This window comes from Limulus polyphemus, unplaced genomic scaffold, assembly GCF_000517525.1.
Source record: "Limulus polyphemus unplaced genomic scaffold, Limulus_polyphemus-2.1.2 Scaffold29, whole genome shotgun sequence".
Taxonomy (NCBI): domain Eukaryota; kingdom Metazoa; phylum Arthropoda; class Merostomata; order Xiphosura; family Limulidae; genus Limulus; species Limulus polyphemus.
In genome coordinates, this window is record NW_013665639.1 from 1,088,671 (window position 1) to 1,110,680 (window position 22,010).

The following is a 22,010-nucleotide window of genomic DNA, read 5'->3' on the forward strand; positions in this document are numbered from 1 at the left end:
ATCAGCACACACTTCTTTTACTACGAAGTATATTCAGTGGCGGAATGTTGCTGTAATTTGACGTAATGTGGCAACAGCCAAACACGCACAGTCTAATTAATGTTTTCCAGCCACAATTAAAACGGCAACAGTTTTTTCTTGGTATAACGTGTATGCCTGCTTTGGAAGCTTATTTATTTTGTATATGCTAAAGGTAAAACCAAATTATGTCATGGTTTCCAGCGGCTGATTTGATACAATGTTGTGAAATTGGATATAGTTTGCCTAGAGATGTGTGAGAAGAGTGAGTGTAAGTAGTCACAAATAGCTTACTAGGCTGTGGATGTGATCATAAAGTAGAGATTCCGAGGTTCTAACTTTAAAATGGCCCATATTATAGAGATTACGATAATATTCACTCACTGTTTAACACCCTTTCAAAATTAAATTGTCTTCAGAATTTATTGCTAAACATGAACTTTTGTTACTTTTGACCGTGTATTTTTATTTATTTATTATTTCGTCGGAATATTAAAAATGTTTAGATATTTGATTTTCATTGAACAATCTTCAATGTCCACGTCAGTTTACTGGTCTTCAAATAATGTTGAAACAGAAAATTACGACTTATTGTATTTAATTGTATTTTATATTCATAGTTAACGTGATGATTAAGGATCGTTGAAAAACAGATTATTGATTAGAAGTACAAAGGGACAGGAGCTATGTAAAAACTCTTTGTGTGCTACATGAACGGAGTCAAGTTATAACTTTTTGGAAATATAATATATTAGAAATGATATTGAATGCTATTTACTGTATAATCAAATGATCTTGAATGCTATTTACTGTTTAATCAAATGATCTTGAATGCTATTTACTGTATAATCAAATGATCTTGAATGCTATTTACTGTTTAATCAAATAAATGTTTTAACTAATTATAACCTAGGTTTAAAAATAGTTACTGAAATTATCGTGGAAACAGCTTCACACAGATTCTCTCTCTCTATTTTTTAAATATATTTTTCCAAAGTTATCAGAAATCTTATTTAGCTAGAAAGGAAGACATAATAATGTAATAATCAGCTAAACAATCAATATTTTTTACCATTAAGTAAGTAACAACTTAAAAGGCCCTATTGGCTCAGCGATAAGCTTGAGGGCTTGTAACATTAAAGTTCGCGTTTCGATACGTACAGTCGACACAATACAGATAACCTATTGCTCAGTTTTGTGCTTAAAAAAACAAAAACAACGACCAGTTGAAACTATGATAATTGAAATAATTATGGGCAAAGTTGTTGTGTTTTTTCAGTCAGCAGACCCGTGCGTTAAAGATAATAAAAATTATACCCTGAATTAAACGTTAACACGAAAATAAGAAGCACGTGCGCCTTAAAAAGTTGTAAAACTTTCGTGCGATCTAAGCACGTGTGAAATACAGTCCTTGGAAAGATGAGTAGAAATTATTTTTCCTTCAGGGAGAGAAAATTTATTAGCTACTAAAAAGATGCTTAAATCCAGATATCAGCAGTATTTAGTTTGTTTTTATTCCATATTGTATACAGTATGATTTGAAAGAAACGTGCTTAGCTGTGTTGTGTTTTTAAAATGACACACGAGCGAAATAGCGTTTTATTCTCTATTCTCCAGCAATAAGTTTATGGATTATAACTCTAAAATCTTGGGTTCGATTTCCCGCGATAGACACAACAAATAGCCCAATGTGTTTTTGCTCTAAAATATATAAACTACGAATAGAGGTTTAAAAAAGTGAATTTTAGGCCTGTCATGGCCAGGTGGTTAGGACGCTCGACTCAGCTTGCCCTCGTGTACCTTTGCGCGAAATTCGAAACAAACCAAATCAACCTATGCATTCGTGAATATTAGACGTGAAAATATTTTGCGTAGGTTCTTGCACGTGTATCGCAAATATACAGAAGTGTAATCTCTCTGATCCTTGTTAGCCTATACATACTCAAAATTATATCTATGAAACACTTTAAAATTAGCATTAGTATTTCAAAACACCATACTCTGCTTTTCAAAAATATCTCAGTAGTCGTAACTTCTGCGCGTATATACTGCTTATCCGATGAAATAAAACATACGTTACAATGTGCTTACACCACGAAATTAAAACACCAAAAAGCAATTTAGCTGATTCTCAAAAATTTACTTTTTTCTTTTATAAAATTAATTTATAATAAGGGTTTTGTAAAATGATGTTACCTGAATGTGATCACCATACTTACTTACTGTTATACATTTTGTTTCAGTTTATCTTAGTTGAATTACTGATCTAACTCACTGATGTTCAGAACTTATTAACAGCAATAACTCCAACTCACGTTCAAGTACAGTCAGGTTTCTCAAACAATTTCACTAAAACCAAAGCTTTTTTATTTTTTACACAGACATTGAATTATCGAATAAATAAATAAATTTAAATTATCTGTAGCTTTTAATGTGACAAAAAAAAAGCATTAGGTCCGTCATTAGAGCAGCAGTGAATATGTGGTGTTTACTCCTGTATGTACAATTTTGGAACACGTGATAGTCACGTTTCCTTTTGTCCAAATGGTTTCTACAGATTTATGTTATTCTTAGATAATGTGAGAGGTGTAGATAAGTATAGATTTTTAAAAGCACTAGTTTAATTGAACTGATAGATTTACTAATTTCCCGTAAACTGACTATATTGTCATTTTCACCAGAATACTCACATGGTTAACATTTACTAATTATAAATATTATGAATGTTTAAACGCATTAAGTCAAGATAGAATTAGAAAAATATCTCGAATTTAAATATTATTTTCATCGGACTCGCCCCCCCCCCCAGTAGCACAGCGGTATGTCTGTGGACTTACAACGCTAGAATCTGGGTTTCGATACCCGTAGTGGGCAGAGCACAGATAGCCCTTTGTGTAGCTTTGTGTTTAATTACAGACAATCATCGTACTCTTTGATAAAATAAAATCTTATTTCATATTTTACATCTTACTAGAATTAAATGTTATATCGCAACGGACGATTTTTTCACAACGTTCTCCTTGTTAAATTTAAATGTTTTTTTTTAATTGATTAGGAATAATGTTTCTCATATCGTACCTCCTATTGTGTTATTTCAAACCACACTAGCTAGTGAAGTCGAATGTTATTTCACAAAACCTGTTCATACTATTCAACTTGCATATTATTTCAAATCGTACTCCTTCCTGAATACAAATAACATTGACATCGTGCTCATCAGTGAACTTAAAGGTTATTTCACAACAAACTCTTTGCTGTTCTAGATAGTTTTGCACTCAATATTTCATGATGCAATTATTATTTAACCTTCATATGAAATGTTTCGAAAATCATTACAAGATAATATAGATCTGTATTCTCATTTAAATGTGACTGTAAACGCCCCAGAAAACTTTAATTGTCCTTCCATAAGCCTCAAACATTACATAAAACCTAGAGAAAACATAAGATATACGTTTAAATCCAACCTAATACTCAAGTAATTATTTATAGTAAAGAACATGAGTTTATCTCTCGATGTCTAACCTTATTATATCAACATTTTGATTCTATTCTAAATTCAAATCTATCGCGATGATTAATGATTGTATAAAGTTTCTTACCTTCTGTTCAAAAATTGAGTATTAATTAGAGGTACGGAATATTCATTTCAAGGTGTATTGTATATGATTATAATATGTTGAAGCTCGTAATTTATAACCATTTTTGTCATATATTCGATTACTATAAAAACTGAATTATATTGGATCGAACATAATATGGGAAAAAGGAATCTGTCTATAATAAACATCTTTATAATATCGTGGACTTTGGGGGGGGGGCATTTCCCTTAATCAATAATACAGAGGCTCATTTGGAGGGGCAACAGGAGCTACCGCTCCCACAAGCTCGGGAGGGGTCCTACACAATCTCTATGAAACATTTCTAGTCAGGCCAAATTAAGACATATAGCAAGTTACATCATAACTGAATTGGAGACCCAAGTGAGGTCAGCCTTCTTTGTCACCCCCCCCCCCAAAAAAAAAAATATTTTATAAAATGTATGCTATAAGAGAGAGAGATATAACAAATCAAACCGTCTAGTACATAACATTTCCGAAAGAAGTTCTACAGTAAGCCCTATTCATTATCTATCATGATAGTAAGCAGTAATCTAATGTAACCCTGAAAGTATAAAACATACATTAAATATGAGGTTTGATAAAGTGAGATAATTATCTAATATAAAACAAAAATATATATAATTTTATTATAAAACATACTTCGTGTTTTAGCTGACAGTATTCAAAGCAGAAAAACTGTAAGTTGTGACCTAATGATTTGCTTTTAATTTTAGTATGTTAATGTTGAATTGTTTTATTTCCTTATTCTCGCGCTCGGCTATAAAAATTGGTTGTATCTCTATCTTGATATAAGTATGTTTTATAATTTTTAGCGTAATAGACTGGCTATTAAAAATAATGTATTGAGTTATAGAAAGCGCAGGTCATCCTATTATGATTTAGGTTGCTCGCCACTAGGGGGAAATCATACACCAAAATTTATATTTCATAATATAATTTAATATAGAAAGCGTCGAAAAGACTGACGATCAATTGATTATTATTGTTTCTAAAACTTAGCTTTCAGTTGCGGCTTTTTAACCTACGGCTGAACTGCTGTTTAATAACGTCTAATATGGTAATGGACTCTGTTCTGCACTCATTACTAATTAATATACGGCTTATGCTTGAAAAGCAGTGGCACTTTGTGACAATAGTGTTATATATTCAAAATCTTCATAATTGAATAGGTTTAGTAAATAAAAACATGTCATACATAAGGTACATAAGCAAAACAGGTTATTCATTTCGTTGGTAATAACCAGATGCTAAAAATTAGTTATTACAATTAAAGAATGTTTTGTTTTTTTAAACTGGTAGGTCGATGATATACTTGTTTGTTTGTTATTAAGCACAAAGCTACACAATGGGCTATCTGTGCTCTGCCCACCACGGGTATCGAAACCCGGATTCTAGCGTTGTAAGTCCGCAGACATACCACTGTGAGACTGGGGGGCGATGATATACAACAAAATATTTAAAAGTGAGTATGGATATTATACCAAAACCATAATTAAAAAAATATTTTTTTTCCAATTAGATTCTTTAATAATATATGATTATATGTGATACATATGTTTGGTGATGAATGTTATACAATAATATACTGTGAATATGCTACGGTAAATGTGTATATTTACTGACAATTATGTACGTTGACCAGAGTGTTTGGAGAATGTGTGTATTGTAGGATAATGGCTTCACAAATAAACCGGTCAATATGCACATTATCTAGCGGTAATTATGTTCGTTAACCGGTCAATGTGCAAGCTCATTTCACTGACTATTCAACTATGTACCTTCTCTAATGATATTGGTTATTATACATAATATCCGAAGAATATACACCATATGTCACTTATCCATATTCACTCTAACACACACATACACACATATATATATATATATATATTCAATACATATATTTATTAAATAATGTATATCCCAAAACTGGACAAAAAATTGTGAAGCTAGGTTCTAAACCCATGAAATAGGATAGAGTAACCAGAATATTTGCGGTAACTGTGGCTAACATAAGTGTTTGATAAATAAGATCAAATAGCATTATTTTAGAGTATAACGCGATTCAAACCACGTACATTCAAAACAGAAATAAAACAAGAACATCTTGTAATTAATGAAGTAACAAACAAAAACTATATCTAATAAACATAACTGTCAAGAAAGGGTAGACTGATGAGCACGCCTGAGATTACTGCAGTATAATCAGTCGAGGCTATGAATATAGATGCCAAGGAAAGTATTTCGACTTATTTCGAAGGCCGTTGTAACATCAGCCTTCTGTCATAATCCTATCTGCCATAGTACTTTGATTACTGTGTTCATATACAGACGAAACGCCCATCATTATTGATAATTTGACCATTTGTCCTAAACAATTGGTACTAGATTTCATAGACTGTGTTGTATTGTATCATAGTAGTGCAGTAAATATTATCCTGTAATTCTACTACCATCATAATATATTGTAATGTCAGGCTAGAGCTACACACATCTACTGCTTTGATTATTGAACTAACAACCTAATGCTACGCTCCAATAATAAAGGTTAAAACCCAACAAAGTTACATTTTAATATATCTCAGTATTGATCTAAAATACTAAAACTTACCATGACCACATTATACCACATCTTTCCTCTGTCACCTGTGTCGTCATTCTACTATCACCATGAGATACCATATCCTATTAGAGCTGAGTATACTGTGTCTCATTTTACTATCACCATGACATACCATATCCTATTAGAGCTGAGTATATGGTGTCTCATTCTACTATCACCATGATATACCATATCCTATTAGAGCTGAGTATATTGTGTCTCATTCTACTATCAACATGATATACCATATCCTATTCGAGCTGATTATACTGTGTCTCATTCTACTATCACCATGATATACCATATCCTATTAGAGCTGACTAAACTGTGTCTCATTCTACTATCACCATGAGATAGCATATCCTATTATAGCTTATTATACTGTGTGTCTCATTTTGCTATCAGCATGATATACCATATCCTATTAGAGCTGAGTATACTGTGTCTCATTCTATTATCATCATGATATACCATATCCTATTAGAGCTGAAAATAAATTATGTTCATTTTACTGTCACCATAATATGCTGCCTTAGTATATCTGAAAAATAAAAAATTATCGCCCATCCTTATACTATCACCAGAGTATACTATGTTTTATAGCATAGCAAAAAACACTTCATCGTCGTTCTACTGCTATCCTAATACACCATGTACTAGAAGTGGTGAAATATTATACCGCTATTGTATAGCTTGTCATACCTTAATAGCAGCAAAGAATATTGTACTGTTAATTTATTATCGTCATATCAGTAAATATTTCCTCATTGTTTCACCACTATATGGTGTACTGTATAATAATAATGATTGAAGATATTCTAGTGTTATTGTTTTATCTCCATAATTTTCTGTATTTTAGTAGTCGTTGAAAATATTCTACTGTTGTCATATTTATCTCCACGTGTGCACTGAATCATACTAGAGACATTGGGCTCATCACCAGCCAGTGTTAGAAAGGACGCTTTGCTGACACGTGACACAGTAGTGTTGTATGCCATGTAGGTGACTGACACTATTCAGACTGAAATAATCTCTTAATGACAAGTGTTTCAAATATGAAGTGTGTTAAATTTATTAGATTTCGCGTTTAAGGAAGACTATGTTATACAGAGTTGTTTACGAAGAGTGGGACACATACTATAGAAGCAGCTGTCACAGAGAAAACAGAGATAATAAACATGCATAAAAAAGAGTTATATCAGAAACGTCTAACTTGCTCAAGATGGTAAGCTTGTGAACGTGAATATACTACTGTATAGGAAGCGTGCCTTTCTATTTCGGAATATTTTCTAGCTAATCAGAAATTGTATACTTTGCGCAAAGATATTTCCAAAATACTCAGTATACAGCTAGAAAGTTTTCTGTATTCAATGTATGTACATGGAAATAGGTTTACATGACAGTCTGCTATTACGGATGACTAATATTGTTCCATTTGAGTAGAATTTATTAAACTACAGTAAACAGCTCCAACAGTGTTTGTATTATATAAGTTTCACTTTAAATTTAATACTGATCTTATACAGCTTGACAAACGGAAAGGTAGGATATACTCGGTGAAATAAAGCATCAAATAATCTATTAACAATAAACTTCAAATAATTGTATTTTAAAATAACCATATAGTATTGAAAGTTATTTTTACAGGAATTCTTAGAAAAAGTATTGTGAAAACTTGATTTAATTTATGAAGAAAGTAACATGCTCATAGAAATTGGAGCTAAACATGTAAAGCCTGTTTTCAATATATTCTACATGCTTTTATAAACTTAGTGATAACACTTTTGGAAAGTTCTACAAAGTGTGAAGAGTGATAATACTAAAAAGGTTTTAAAATTCACACAAGCTTTTATCGGTTGTACATAGTAAAACTTTTGTTTATTTTATTCACAAAGTCTCACCAGGTTTACCTGGTTGGCATCATCAAGTAAACCTGGTGAAATGCTGTAAATAAAATAAACAAACGTTTTATTACTGTGTACAACCGATAAAAATGTGTGTGACTGATAGAAGGTGTTTTCCTAAGTGCTGAAAATTATAACACTTATAAAAAAGTATTTAAGTAGTGAATATTAACCTTTAATGTAAAACTGTCATTGCTGAACGTGTTATATATATAATATAGACATTTTTAAACAGGTGTCTTTCTAATTACAATCATTCAGCAATAACAAAAATTGTAATCCATTTAAGATAGCTAGAAACGATAAAATTAAAAAGGAGAAATAGTATGAAACTGCTAAATTAAGCTTCATAATCTTAGCTAAAAGATCAATAGAACATTTTGCTCTAAACGGCAAAAACAAACAACAAACAAGTATTTGGTTTCTCAAGTCTCCAAGCAAAGAAAGAACAATAACGTGGGTTAAAAGACAGGAAAAAGAAATCTGGAGAATTCCTGTTTGTACTTGAGTTTTATCTATGGAAAGAACCTTCACTTACTTTTTTAAAGAAGCTTGTTCATCAGTGTGGGTGTGTTTCAAAGTACATACTTCAATTGCTGTTGAATTTTCTTTAATCACTTTAAGTAATTGTACATACACAAGTATGTCCATAAAACTATTTACATTATCATCATTTAACTTTAACAATTTTACTGCTCTTAAAATCTAGCAGTGAAATTGACAACTCTTCTGGGTCTATAATTTGTAATAATTGGGTTGCCCGTTTCTCGGGTGTCAAAGATTTTACTTGAAATGACACGAGAAAAGTGGATAAAAGTTGACAAAAACAAAATGAGTTCTCAGTTATTGCGAGATTTATCTGAAGATACACACGGATAACAGAAAATATGATTATTATAAATTTCACTGTGTTTAACTCCAAACTTACTGTAGACAGTTTTGATATCTGGAAGGCCTACAACATGTATGAGAGTTTTATGCGTTCCTTTAAGATATGAATCTATGTGTTACTTCTGAGTGTGACACGTGACGAGCTCTCTTACTACTTTAGCTTTTCTCACGCCAGTAGTCCCAATAAAAAAGTATCGTCCAAACAATAAAAACTGATAGAAAACGTCACATGTACCATGTTAACTTGATAATTTATTATTCGAAACTTCCCTCGTTATTTTGCTTGTCAGCAACGTGATACTTTAACGCTCAAAAATTTGAGTAATGCCATTAAATCGGCACCACCACCAAACGTGAACAATGGGCAATGATCTGGATGGCGAAAATCGTGGTGTGAAGGTTACCCTTCTTCAGCAAAAGCGTGACCCTTCGACTATAAATCTAAGGAGAGTTTACTCGCTATGCATGGTTTTCATATAGCCCCTCCTCCTGCCTTTCCATTGATTTTAACTTCGATAAACAAACCAGTTAACAACCTAAGATCACTTTAGTGCAGTTCAAGCAACATCATCGTGGGCCTTAACCAATGGTTTTTAAGCGACAATTTCCTTCGTTTCGGGCCTTAGTTCATTGCCCAAATAGGATGAGTCCTGTTGAAAAACTAAATGTGTCAGACATTTTGAATAAGGCCTCAATGCGTCATTGTTCTCTTAATTAGTTATTACTGTAAAGGGGCGGAACTCAGGTATGACTGACAACCACAGATAGGCTTAGCCTGCATGTCGGGAAAAGCTAACCAATCTAACATTATCCCTTACGTCTGCTCCGTCCTCTTTGTTATGCTTTTAAATAATAGATGTTCGTTGATTGGATGGTTTAAACTCGAGGGGCCAGACGTAGCATTCACATGGCTAACACCCTGGCGCCAGGAGAAGCGCGACACTCCCAGTTGTATAGCGGGTTGTATCAGTTTGGCAAGCCTTGGCAAAAGGGCGCAACCAACACTAGAGACAACAGAGCAGCAGAATTAGCTGTGCACGAGTGAGTGTAGTTTTCGCTATCCATCAGAGCTCTGGTTTGAACGGCGCTGCGGTACATGTGACTCTCAATAGCGCGTGGCGTGTAGTGTTTGTTTACGTCAAAGTATGGAGATAAACTTGTTTGTTGATCGTACGGTTACGAGTTATTGAAATTATGGATTTTTAGTCGAGGAAGATAAATTAACAAATCTCGCTGTGTATTAGCGTGATATGTAATAAACAATTAACTATTATTAATCAGCACAAAAAACTTATGACATTCTAGCCTGTAACTTTAAAGCAACAAGACACTCGAAATGGAAACATTTCGCTAGCTTCTTCCTAGTTCGAGTTAAACATTTATCGCTTTCTCCTGGTATAGAATTCGGAGAGTGACAAAACCGCCACGGTACAGGGTCTCCTGTTGAACCGCTTCAGCCTGGGCGCCCTTCCTTCCTCCTTCATCGTGGATTTCCAACAAACGTACGGGCGAGCTGCTATGGACATGGCCTCCGCAGAGCAAGGCCAGTCCGCAGCACACCGATGGGCCTATGACGGACCCCGTATGGGTACCGGACTGGATGGCTCTGGCAACCTGCTTGCTCCAGACGATGTGGACGTCTTCTTCCATTCTCTGGACAGCAACGGAAACCCCGTAAACCCTGCGAGTTACTATGCGAGTCCAGCAGCTGCTAGAGCCGTTCACGGTTACAGAACACCACATGGTAAGTTTGTTTGCTTCCTAAGTGTCATAACTTGCTCCTTAAAGCTACCTTATTCCTTATGATATGATGACATATTGACTTACTGTGTAAGTAAAAATGTTCTTGTTTTTTTCAGTCATTATATACCATTATCCACGAGATTAAATGTGCACATCGAATAATTAAGGCTTTATAGTTATCAAGTTATATATGACTAAAAAAATTAGATACAACAATAATTATTTTAAATTTTGTATACAACTTACAAGTTCAGATTGGTTAGACTAATATTTTTTACATTGTTGTAAGTGTTGTACAGTTACTGTGTGAACAGGTTAAAATACGATGAACGTTCTGTTCGTATTACTCAAGAATGAGTTAATATTTATTTTCAAGTTAAAGTACACTAAAGTGACTTCGAGTTGTAAAGGTAATAATAATTGTATTATTTTTTACATTTGATGTAGAAAGTTGTGAAGTATACATAAATATTGTGTATGAGGCATAACACAGCTAATCATTGATTTGTTACAGACTAAAATTGATATTTTACAGTTGAATTACAAATGGATATACACAATACATTGTCTTACGAAAGATTCACTAGTTGAGGAACATTTTACTATGTACTAATGCATAAGCTAAGATAAGATATACATGTCATTTTTTATATTTTTAAGATATTTGGATACAAGTACTTAATTTCTCAAATTTATTCAGGTTACCGTTTTAATACCAAGTGTTCGCTTAGTTTCATATCATATATTAGTAAGAACAACAAATAACTGAGTTAATAATTTACAGATGAACAAGTTAGTGTTAAAGTATTGTGTTTAAATAAAAACCCATATATCCATATATATATGTGTGTGTGTGTTAAGAATGTGAAACATACTTAAGTTGTAGTTGTTGGGACGCGAATAACTTAGGTTGTATACATACTAAACGATACATTATGAGAGATATGTTAGGGGACGTGAATAACTTAAGTTGTATTCTTACTAAAATATGCACAATGAGAAATATGTTAGGGGACGTGGATAATGTTTAAACTATCTTTAACACGCGAGAGGACAATTTTAAAATATGAATTGTGCTTACGATATGTTAACGGTTATATGTAAGATAAGGGTTTAGCATTGGGATTATTGCTTAAAATATATTAGCGGTTAAATATAATGTAAACGGTTAACAATATGAATAGTGCTTACATCGTAATATATTAGATAAAGGGTTAAGATTGTAAATGTTGCTTAAGATATATATATGTATAAAGTGATATACGTAACGTGAATAGCTAAGAGTGAAAAGAGCATAAACATTATTTGTTTTTTATACAGCGCATATTTGTAAGTTTATCGGCTGAATTATGGCTGATGAAACTGAATAAAAGAAAATACAACAAGGAATTGAAACATCCGAAAGGGGAAAAAATGTCATTATTGAACTTAATTTTAATTATTCAATAGACCGGTCTTTTATCAAGAAGTCAGCTATGTTAAGTGTGTTATACAATAAGTGTTTTACTAAGTATTTAACCGTCTTTGTTATCGTCAATTATGCCTGACAACTTTCAAACAACCACTGCTTATTTTATTATTACCATTGTTTTGTTAAAATACAAGTAAGTATTACTGTGTTGGAGAAATAAAATGATAAGCAGTATTAAGTGGTTAAAGAAGTTGGATCGTTACTTCATATAATTATAGAGAGGTGTATGGGTAATAATTTACTTCACAAACGAATAATTTGTATAATTATAGAGAGGTGTATGAGTAATAGTTTACTTCACAAACGAATAATTTGTATAATTATAGAGAGGTGTATGGGTAATAGTTTACTTCACAAACGAATAATTTGTATAATTATAGACGGGTGTATGGGTGATAGTTTATTTCCCAAATTAATAATTTGTACAATTATAGAGGGGGTGTATGGGTAATAGATTACTTCACACACAAATAATTTGTACAATTATACAGGGGTGTATAGGTAATAGATTACTTCACACACGAATAATTTGTATAATTATATAGAGGTGTATGGGTAATAGTTTACTTCACACACGAATAATTTGTATAATTATAGAGGGGTGTATGGGTAATAGTTTACTTCACAAATGAATAATTTGTATAATTATAGAGGGTGTATGGGTGATAGATTTCTTCACACACAAATAATTTGTATAATTATAGAGGGGTGTATGGGTAATAGTTTACTTCACAAATGAATAATTTGTATTCCTCTTGTGATTCATTTATTCAAAGATATCAATTAGCAAGCTCGAAATTAATAATTTATCATTTACACCTTATGAATTAGTTCTGTTGTTAATTTAATTAGTATTATCATACAGTTTTTCATGGGTATTCGTTTGTTCTTCTGTTACTGCGAAGTAAAAATAGCGTTCCAGTAGACTGATTGTAACATTCGTTATTTTTAAGTTTTTAACATCTATAATGAAGAATAACACGTTACTCTTGCCATAAATGGATATATATATAACATGTTTCCTTTAAAACTAGCATTTCTTACTGATATCTTCAAAATTATGTTCGTGTCAATAGTTTACAAGTGTCTGTTTCTTGCAGCAACTGTAAAACTATTCAACTGAAAATATCTTTAACCATTACATAATTCTTGTGATAAAATTAAAACTAATTAAGTGTATAAAAACTTCTGTTCCATTGTGTATTTAAAAGTAATGTTAACTGACAGAAAGATGTGCGAAATCAAGATCATATTTCTCAGCTGTATTCAACAATCCCTACACACACTCATTGATCAAACTTTTCAATTATACAAGACAATGCATACACAGACTCACTTCTGTGCAATCATATATTGTTATTTATATATACACACGTGTATATATTTATGCTTCTCCACACACACATGGACTCAATCTATGCATACATTCGTATTAAAACAAATTATAGTGGTCCAGCTCAATCGTCAGTCGGGTACCCTCGCTTTAATCGGCTATTTTAATCACAAACCCAAAAATGCTTTTAAAGTTTTGGCATTGTTTACTACCAAAAACAGCATTTAGTCCTCTCTATGAAGATAATATTTTGGATTTATATAAATTACTGCAAAAATATAAGTTTGTATCTTAAGGATATGATATGCTGAAGGAAACAAACTGTTATATGTGAAGCAAATAAATGTTTGATGTTTGACTTTGGATTAAAATTGATTAATAAAGAAGTGAAATTAACTAAGTAGTAAGGATTAATAGGCAAATGAAAAGTGCTAACTGCGCTGTGTATTCCTTTACTGAAACACATAAAACGAAAGTACTAATTGCGTGGTGTATTTCTTTGTTGAAACACGTAAAACGAAGTGCTAATTGCGTGGTGTAAGGGAGGTAAAGGTTTCTTCTCTTTGAGTGACTATAATAGTATTTGAAGAGCAGAAAATGATTCTGACACCCCTGGTGTGTGTACACCTCCTTCTACTACGGAAAGAGCTGACAACCCGAAATTAAACTTTAATCACAATAGTGCAACCCGCTTGTCAAAACTTAACCATATTGTCAAGCTGGTTTGTAATGTTCGCTTCAGAAAGGCCAGGGTTAACCTACAGCAAGACTGTTTACATTCAGCAGGGGCTCCTGCCCAGCAAGTCAGCGATAGTGATACAGAAAAACACTTTCTGTAAGCAGCCTATAAAAGGCTTTTACAAAACAAGCATGGAAAAGAACTCACAAGTGGCTTTATGTTAAACGATGGCAATAAAATGTTAAGATTTGGTTAGTAAACCGAGAAGTTACTCACAAACAAATAGGATGAACAAAGAATTCACTCCAATGTGTATCCCCCTCTGCTCCATGTCAACTACACATGTTACAAAACAAATAAAACTAGGCCTCACAGGTGCACTGAGGGGCATTAAATAAACAAATGAATGACTTTGAGATTTACACTGTCAAGGGTTAGATAAATTTAATTCTAGAGTATTAATATAAAGCATTTGGAAACAGCTATTTGAAAACTTCGAAACAATGATTTCTTATCTGAAATGATTGTAAAGTATAATTAACACTCACAACTGAGGAATACGGAATTTCGTGTGTTTTTTTCTTGTATTCATTAAACTTCTAAAACACCTGTTCGAAAGTTAAAACGGTCGTAGTTGCGCAGTTTCAAAAAGGTGGGTAAAACTTTCTGCAGATATAGTCAGAAATCATAATACATCCTTTCATGTATTTTATGTCACAAAATGTAAAAATACAAGCAAACACTAGACTACCATATGAGATTATGTATAATAATCAGCTGAATACACTCTTCTTCAACGCCGTGGCGCGCAAACCCTTAATAATCAGCTGAATACACTCTTCTTCAACGCCGTGGCGCGCAAACCCTTAATAATCAGCTGAATACACTCTTCTTCAACGCCGTGGTACCCAAACCCATAATAAAATCAGCTGAATACACTCTTATTCAACGCCGTGGCGCCCAAACCCTTAATAATCAGCTGAATACACTCTTCTTCAACGCCGTGGCGCGCAAACCCTCTGTGGATTCTTCAGACATTTTGCAATTAGTAAGAAACTCAAATGAAGATGTATGAATAAAAATGATATTACTCATTAAAGGATGAGTTTTGAAACGTTTTCCCTTCGTTGCGCGATATTTTTACATTATACAAAAACGAGCATGCATATATGCTAAAAATAAGTGTTAAACACAAACCTCAAACAGTTCGCATTAAGACATTATATGCAACAGTTCTGTTTGTATACATAGAAAGAAAGAGATTAAAATTAAAAGAAATGACAACTAAGCATCTATACATACTGTAGATAAATGTCAACAATCCCCGTAAACAGCTGAAATTAAGAATATCGAATGCTTGGTTACATATACACACGCAAAAGAAGATGATTTTAAATGGACACTCACATGTCAAAATAAAAAATGCGCTACGTTTACCGTTTTTCCAGAAATGTATTATACAAATTCACAGTAACTCTCCTCCCTGTTTCTCAGCAGTACTTCCTTGTATAATTTATAAACTGTATATCATAGCACTATCACAGTATGTTATCTGTGTTCCCTCGTAGTTTAGATTTCTGACTCACAAGAGCTTTGTACAATTTTACATTAATCTAATTTCCAGAAACCTCGTTCATCAAATCATGGGTGGAAGATTGAAAAGAGTATCGGACACGAAAAATGTTTAGAAATTAAATTAGCTTTGGACGCAACTAAGCGGGCGTCCTTTTACATTTACGAATTTCTCAAGAGAAAACCCTCATGCCGTATTTGCGGGCATGAAGAAAAAACGTGGTTTACATGTACAAAAGTATCAGTTATCACGTAGCAGAGAGATCTTACTGAAATCTACCATTGTTGAAGTAATTATCAAATTGGTGGTAAAGTAAAAACGCACGTTTGAACTGTCAAAATTATGTCAGGGAAGGAAAGAACAGAAAACATATGGCTTTGTGAGGGTCGATTTATACACATGATTTATATTTCAAACCTAAAATATGAATTTTTCCGAGGGAAAAAAAATTATGTAGTGTCCTTGTCAAATATTAATTATATGGTTGCTAATCAAAACACATACAAGTTTTGTTAGCTTCTAATTATTGTTATTACCATATCCTAATTACCAACTAGATTATATCCTATGTTTTCGTTGCTAATCTGCATCGTCCAGTAATATGTTCCCACAGTTTTCCATTGTTGTAAAACAAAAACAAAACCACTATATAAACGTTTAAATTAGCTGTTATTGAAAAGTGGAAATGAACACTTCGTAAGCTACACTTGTGTCTTTTTGAGTCAATTTATACTGTTTTTTTTTGTTTGTTTTTTTTTTCTCCTTATATGACAAACTGAACTCTAGTAATGATTATATGTACCACTGTTCATAAATAGGTTTATCTGAATTTTGTCATTTTATTTCAGGAGATTACCGAGTAGTGACATCAGAATATATGTATATGTATACAAAGAGGAAGTTGAAAATTTTCAATAGATTTTGAATCACTGTTTCCTGGTCCGAATGCATTAGCTTTTTCATTTAGAAACATAACTTCACCAGTTAATGTATTTCCTATATATATATATATTTGTTATGAATATGCTTACTTCACTCTATATATACTGTATGGAGTTCGTTACCTCTCTATACATAGATCTTATAACACAACCACGTTTATTGCTGATGAAAATGAATCATAGCGTTTTTAATTGTTTTACTGTGGAAAAGTCTTATTACATTTACATATATTACAACCAAATAGCTTTTAATTTTGATAAAAAAAATCTATACTGTAATTCATCAGATGAGGACTTGCCAAAACAACAGATTTATTTATCATTATTCCTTATTGAAAGTTTCTACGGTATTGAAAAAAGATAAGGAAGTTAACAAATGTCTGCAACGAATGTCAGACACAAACTTCGTTTAAACTTTTAATTTAAATGAAAACATTACCGATATGCAATAACATTTATTCGCTAACAATACCCTTTATTACATAGCTCTTTTTTATGCACTGAAACATTACGCGTTCAAGCAATACTCAAGTTATATTTCTCTTTCTATCATAGCACTTTTAACCTGATATTTATTTCGGTATATAAAAAAGATTAATAACATTAGCAGAAATGACATGTAGCTCAGAAATTTACACTTACACGATGAGCTTGATTTAGGAATAAAAATATCGGGACTTATAAATACGCGTAATGATCACTTATAAACAATCGAAGAAAAGTATCGGTTGTTTTGAGTGTTATTTCTCGAACATGAAAATATGTAAGGTTAAACTAAATAAACACAAGAAATATACACAGCTCTTATCTCATATTTGCTTCCGTATAATGTTTCTGAACTTTTAAGAAAGCCGAAGTACTATCATTTTCTCTATCAACTATTCACCTTACAACTCTGATACACTGATGGATGGATGAGTTGCTTCCGATGTTTGGCTTTTCCAAGTGCTGGGATTTTCAATAATTCTTTACTCACATTCATGATAACATTTACCTCGAGGGTGATTTTTGTCTTCGTTTCACTTGAGCGCTTTTCCAAAATGAAAAAAAAACAAGACGAAATACGTTTCGCTATCCTTTCCCGTGACATTCCTTATTAGTTTTTTTCAATGTAATAATTTTACTGAATGAATCGATTTACTTCTATTTTACTTCCTTTATTATCGTATTTTTTACATTCCAGTTTTATCTGTATTCAGAGACGGACACTTATTTTTTTTTTATAAATAATGTTATGAGTGTGTAAATGATAATTCATCGTTTCGAAATGAATATAAATATTTTATGTATACATTTTTATTGACTTTCTCGTGATTACAAAAACTGCAGTACTCTGAAGAAGTCAGACTATTCTATATACACAACTGACCGTATCGTGAAATATACATACGCGCAAGACGTGTAACATACAAAAACACGTTTTAGCTTTTTTTCTTCATCTGTTTTTGGGTAGAGTTGTTAAACATTATAGCTGTTCAAATCCACCGTAAAGTTCATGTTTAAAGTAACTGTAAAATAACATCTAAAGTTTGTTTATTGTGGCTATCTCCTATCATTCTATAATTCAGCTTCTGTTGTTTACGGAGAGAAATTATTAAAATTTCTAAGTTTTCCGCCTAAATCAATAATCATAAACATTTAATCAATCATTTAAACTTTATTGCCCACCGACAGCATTTGTTTGACCTATTCATATTAACGAAAGTAAAAATGTGCGCATTCATGGGGAATGGTCATCAGTGGTCAAGTATTTGAAAAAAATTATTAATTAATTAACTCAAATATGCATTACATGCCTGTAAAATATTGATAAATGACTTTGTATGCTGGCGTGTTTGAGTATGAATTTCATGGTGTTTTTTGTTATTTTCTATAAATGAAAAATTACTTACATTAGTACACAGAGATTAATTACGAAGCTGTTGAAATTACTTATTCTCCGCTTCTCCAAACAAATATATATAAATAAACTATTCATTTTAGCGACAAAATAAACTTTCATTCTCTAGCATTAAGCAGAGATTGTTTATAAGTGATTTAGAGAAGATATTTGAATAGATGAGTCAGGCGGCTTGAACAGCACGTTTGGAACTATTTATCTTTTAATTTAAATCTTCACATTTCTCACTGATGTTTATGTTCATTTTACTGCTTGTCTTGCCATATCTGTAGGTCTGGTTAATAGCTTTCTCAAACACTGGTTGTCAACTGGGTTCGAGGTTAGAACTGTAAATATATCATTGGTTCAAGGTCGTGTCAACTTAGGCACGCGAAAGGGGCATGGAGTGTAGAATTAAGCATAAATTATAACTAACTAATGACCAGTAAAGAAGGATTTAAATAAACTGGCGCAAATGGTATACATTAGGCAACAACTACCAGTTTTGTTTTTAATATAATAATATATGTCACAATATGTTGCTGTATTAAAGACAGCAAACAATGATGATTTGCTAAATTATATTCCGTCGAAAAATAAATCCGCGTTGCTTGATTGGACTGACCAAGAATATCACGTTCAACAAGCAAGTTCGAATGAGGTATTATACATTTGCATGGTAGAGTTAGTCCTACAAATAGCTTAGCGGTAATTCAGATATCATGCAGCTTATCCATTGTGCTAAGTGTAGCAAAGTTAGCAATCTCTAGTTAAAGAATTGTTTTAAAGTGAGGCCAGTTTTTAAAAAAGCCAACTGTTGATCAATATGATTTCCTAGAAAAGAGCGGAGAACATTCCTAGAAATAATCGTAGCTGTAACTAGCATGACTGTTTCGAGAATTTCCCCTTTTTTGTCATGTCCTGTCGCAGTCGAGTCGCGTGCCTACCCGTCCTGTATTCGGTAACTGTAACCCGCGACGCAACACGATCACGGTTGGTCATAGCCTAACGGAAAGTGATCGTCTTAGAGACAAAGTATCAGATCACTAACACAAGACTTAACTGTACTTGTATATGTGATACAGGCTTTTTTCGACATACTGTTTTGTCAAGTTCGTGGGTCTGTCACAAATTCTTGAATTCGATACGTATGATAATTGGTAAAAAGGCCTCCAGGGAGGAGTATTACTTTCTTGTGTCTAAGTCAATACACATTCCTTGCTCTCTTTTTTCTGAGCACGTAATCAGGACTTTTGCCGCTGATTTTTAGAATATTTAGAATTTGATGATGCAATGCAATTTCAATGTGAGATATCTAGTTCATTTTGTTTCGCAGTTGGATAATAAACACTTGTAATTAACTGAACGTATCGTCTTCCCTGCATTAAGGGAAAGTTGAAAGTTTCAAGTACTGTCACACATATTGTAAATCTACATTCTGTAGTTTCTTAGCACTGAATTAAGACTTGAAGAAGCTGAACATTTGCAACAGTTTAGATTATCAATAAATACTCAACTAAGCAAGCTACTGACATACACCAAAAACTAAAAATTATCTCAGCTAGTTTCATATACCGGTATAACTAGGATTATTCAATGTCAAAAATTATTCATTATAGAAAGCTATAAAAACAATAATATTAAACTTATTTTAAAATGCTAAACATGGCCACATTAGCTACCTTCAATATGGTGATAAGTACCATAATAGTTGCATAGTTCGCCGATAGCTGGCTCATTCAATCCTACTTCACGAAAACAACAACAATAACTACCATTATTTCTTCGTAATTAATATGAAATGTCACACATGTTGCGATCAGATTAGTTGCACAATTAGACTAACTAATTGTGTTTAAAGCCAATTTTAGATAAAAAGTATATGATAATTTATAGACATAGACTGGTAGGTTGACAGAAAGTTATGGAGAGAGAGAAGAAAATATTTTATATTAGATGTTTCAGTATAATGATGTTACTATGTTAAGTTTTGTTTTCCAGGAAATACTGTAGCTTTGTGTTTATGTTGTTTTTTCGTACTGTAAGTAAATGCATTACACGAAACGCATAAACTGACCACATGATTTGAATGTAAAGTGTCAGTTTCTTATTTTATTTCTTAGGCTATGGTCTATTTAATGCGAAGCATGTTTCGCTTTACGTTAGAGCTAACATATGTCTACCTCCATAGCTGTATAGAACCTCATGGAGAGTTGGCAAACAGAAATAGACAACTCTACAAAGCCTTCCCACCAGGCCTACGGAAGCTTCTTTATAGACCAAGCAACAGGCGCCACCCCTTGAACAATTCGAGGCGTTGCAAGTGAGCGAGGACAAGGACGAGCCCCGCGGGGTCTCTCCCGCCAACGACAACACAACATCCCCTTTTGCCCGCCTCTGGCACAGGACATAATTCAGCTTATTCTGGCTGCGACGGCTGAAGTTTCATAATTTGTGTGCCACTTTGGTAAAGCTGGAGGCTTTTAAATGCTTTCTCGGCATAGACAGTCAAGTCGTAAACTTGTCTTTTTGAAAATCAATCCCAGCCAATAAAGCGGTTACAGGTGAAGATATAAAAAAACGACAGAAGCACACTTGCTAGTCTCATGCGATACAGTCTTTTCTGAGCAAGCAGTGGTCAGGGGTCGAAAGTTTCTCGGCCTTTCGTTAAAGTAAAGAAGGCACCTACGTCAAAAGAACACACTGCCAACGATTTTAATGAACATTTAGCTATCTTTATAACGTAATAAATAACAAAGTAAGGGGCAAAAGTGATGTTAAATACCGATATAGTAACCCTGAGTGATAGTGCATGGTGCCGATTTAGTAACCCTGAGTGATACTGCATGGTGCCGATTTAGTAACCCTGAGTGATACTGTATGGCGTCGATTTAGTAACCCTGAGTGATACTGTATGTTGTCGATTTAGTAACCTTATGTGATACTGTATGGCACTGAGGCTGATCTGTTCTCGTAAAACTTCGTCCAGAAATAGAGTTGTATAGCTCAAAACTGGGAATAGTTAAGCGTTTGAACAAAGTAAGAAAGGAAAACACGCATATTAAGAACTGCTAGGTTTTGTATAAGTTTACAAAATCTAGCATGTGCTATTTATTTTTCCTGAAAGAGGGCAAATTCAATCTGTAGTTTACAGTTTACACGCCGAATTAATATTAATTTCTGATCAAAGCAAGCTATATACGTGGATAAGGTCTAAAAATATATACCTATTAATGAACATACCTAACTAATGTTCAACCTATACTATTTATAAAAATTAGAATGCACTGTTCAATTAGTTGGATACACTCGCTGCTAACTATGTTTTCGGCCATAAACCCAATAATACTTCA

At 32.9% G+C, this 22,010-nt stretch overlaps 1 protein-coding gene across 6 annotated transcripts in view; it reads left to right on the top strand.

Annotated features, from left to right (window-relative positions):
- The window catches only part of LOC106459701 (GATA-binding factor 2-like), a 198,236-nt gene that overhangs the window by 116,106 nt on the left and 60,120 nt on the right, over positions 1-22,010 (top strand). For 4 of the 6 annotated variants that reach the window (XM_013919352.2, XM_022386417.1, XM_022386429.1 and 1 more), the window contains one exon: positions 10,440-10,782. In XM_013919352.2, coding sequence (XP_013774806.1) covers positions 10,557-10,782 — 226 coding nt within the window. In that variant the 5' untranslated portion in view covers positions 10,440-10,556. Of the gene's footprint in view, positions 1-10,034; positions 10,783-22,010 lie in introns of those variants that run through there. The other 2 variants (XM_022386436.1, XM_022386440.1) reach the window with 1 other exon arrangement.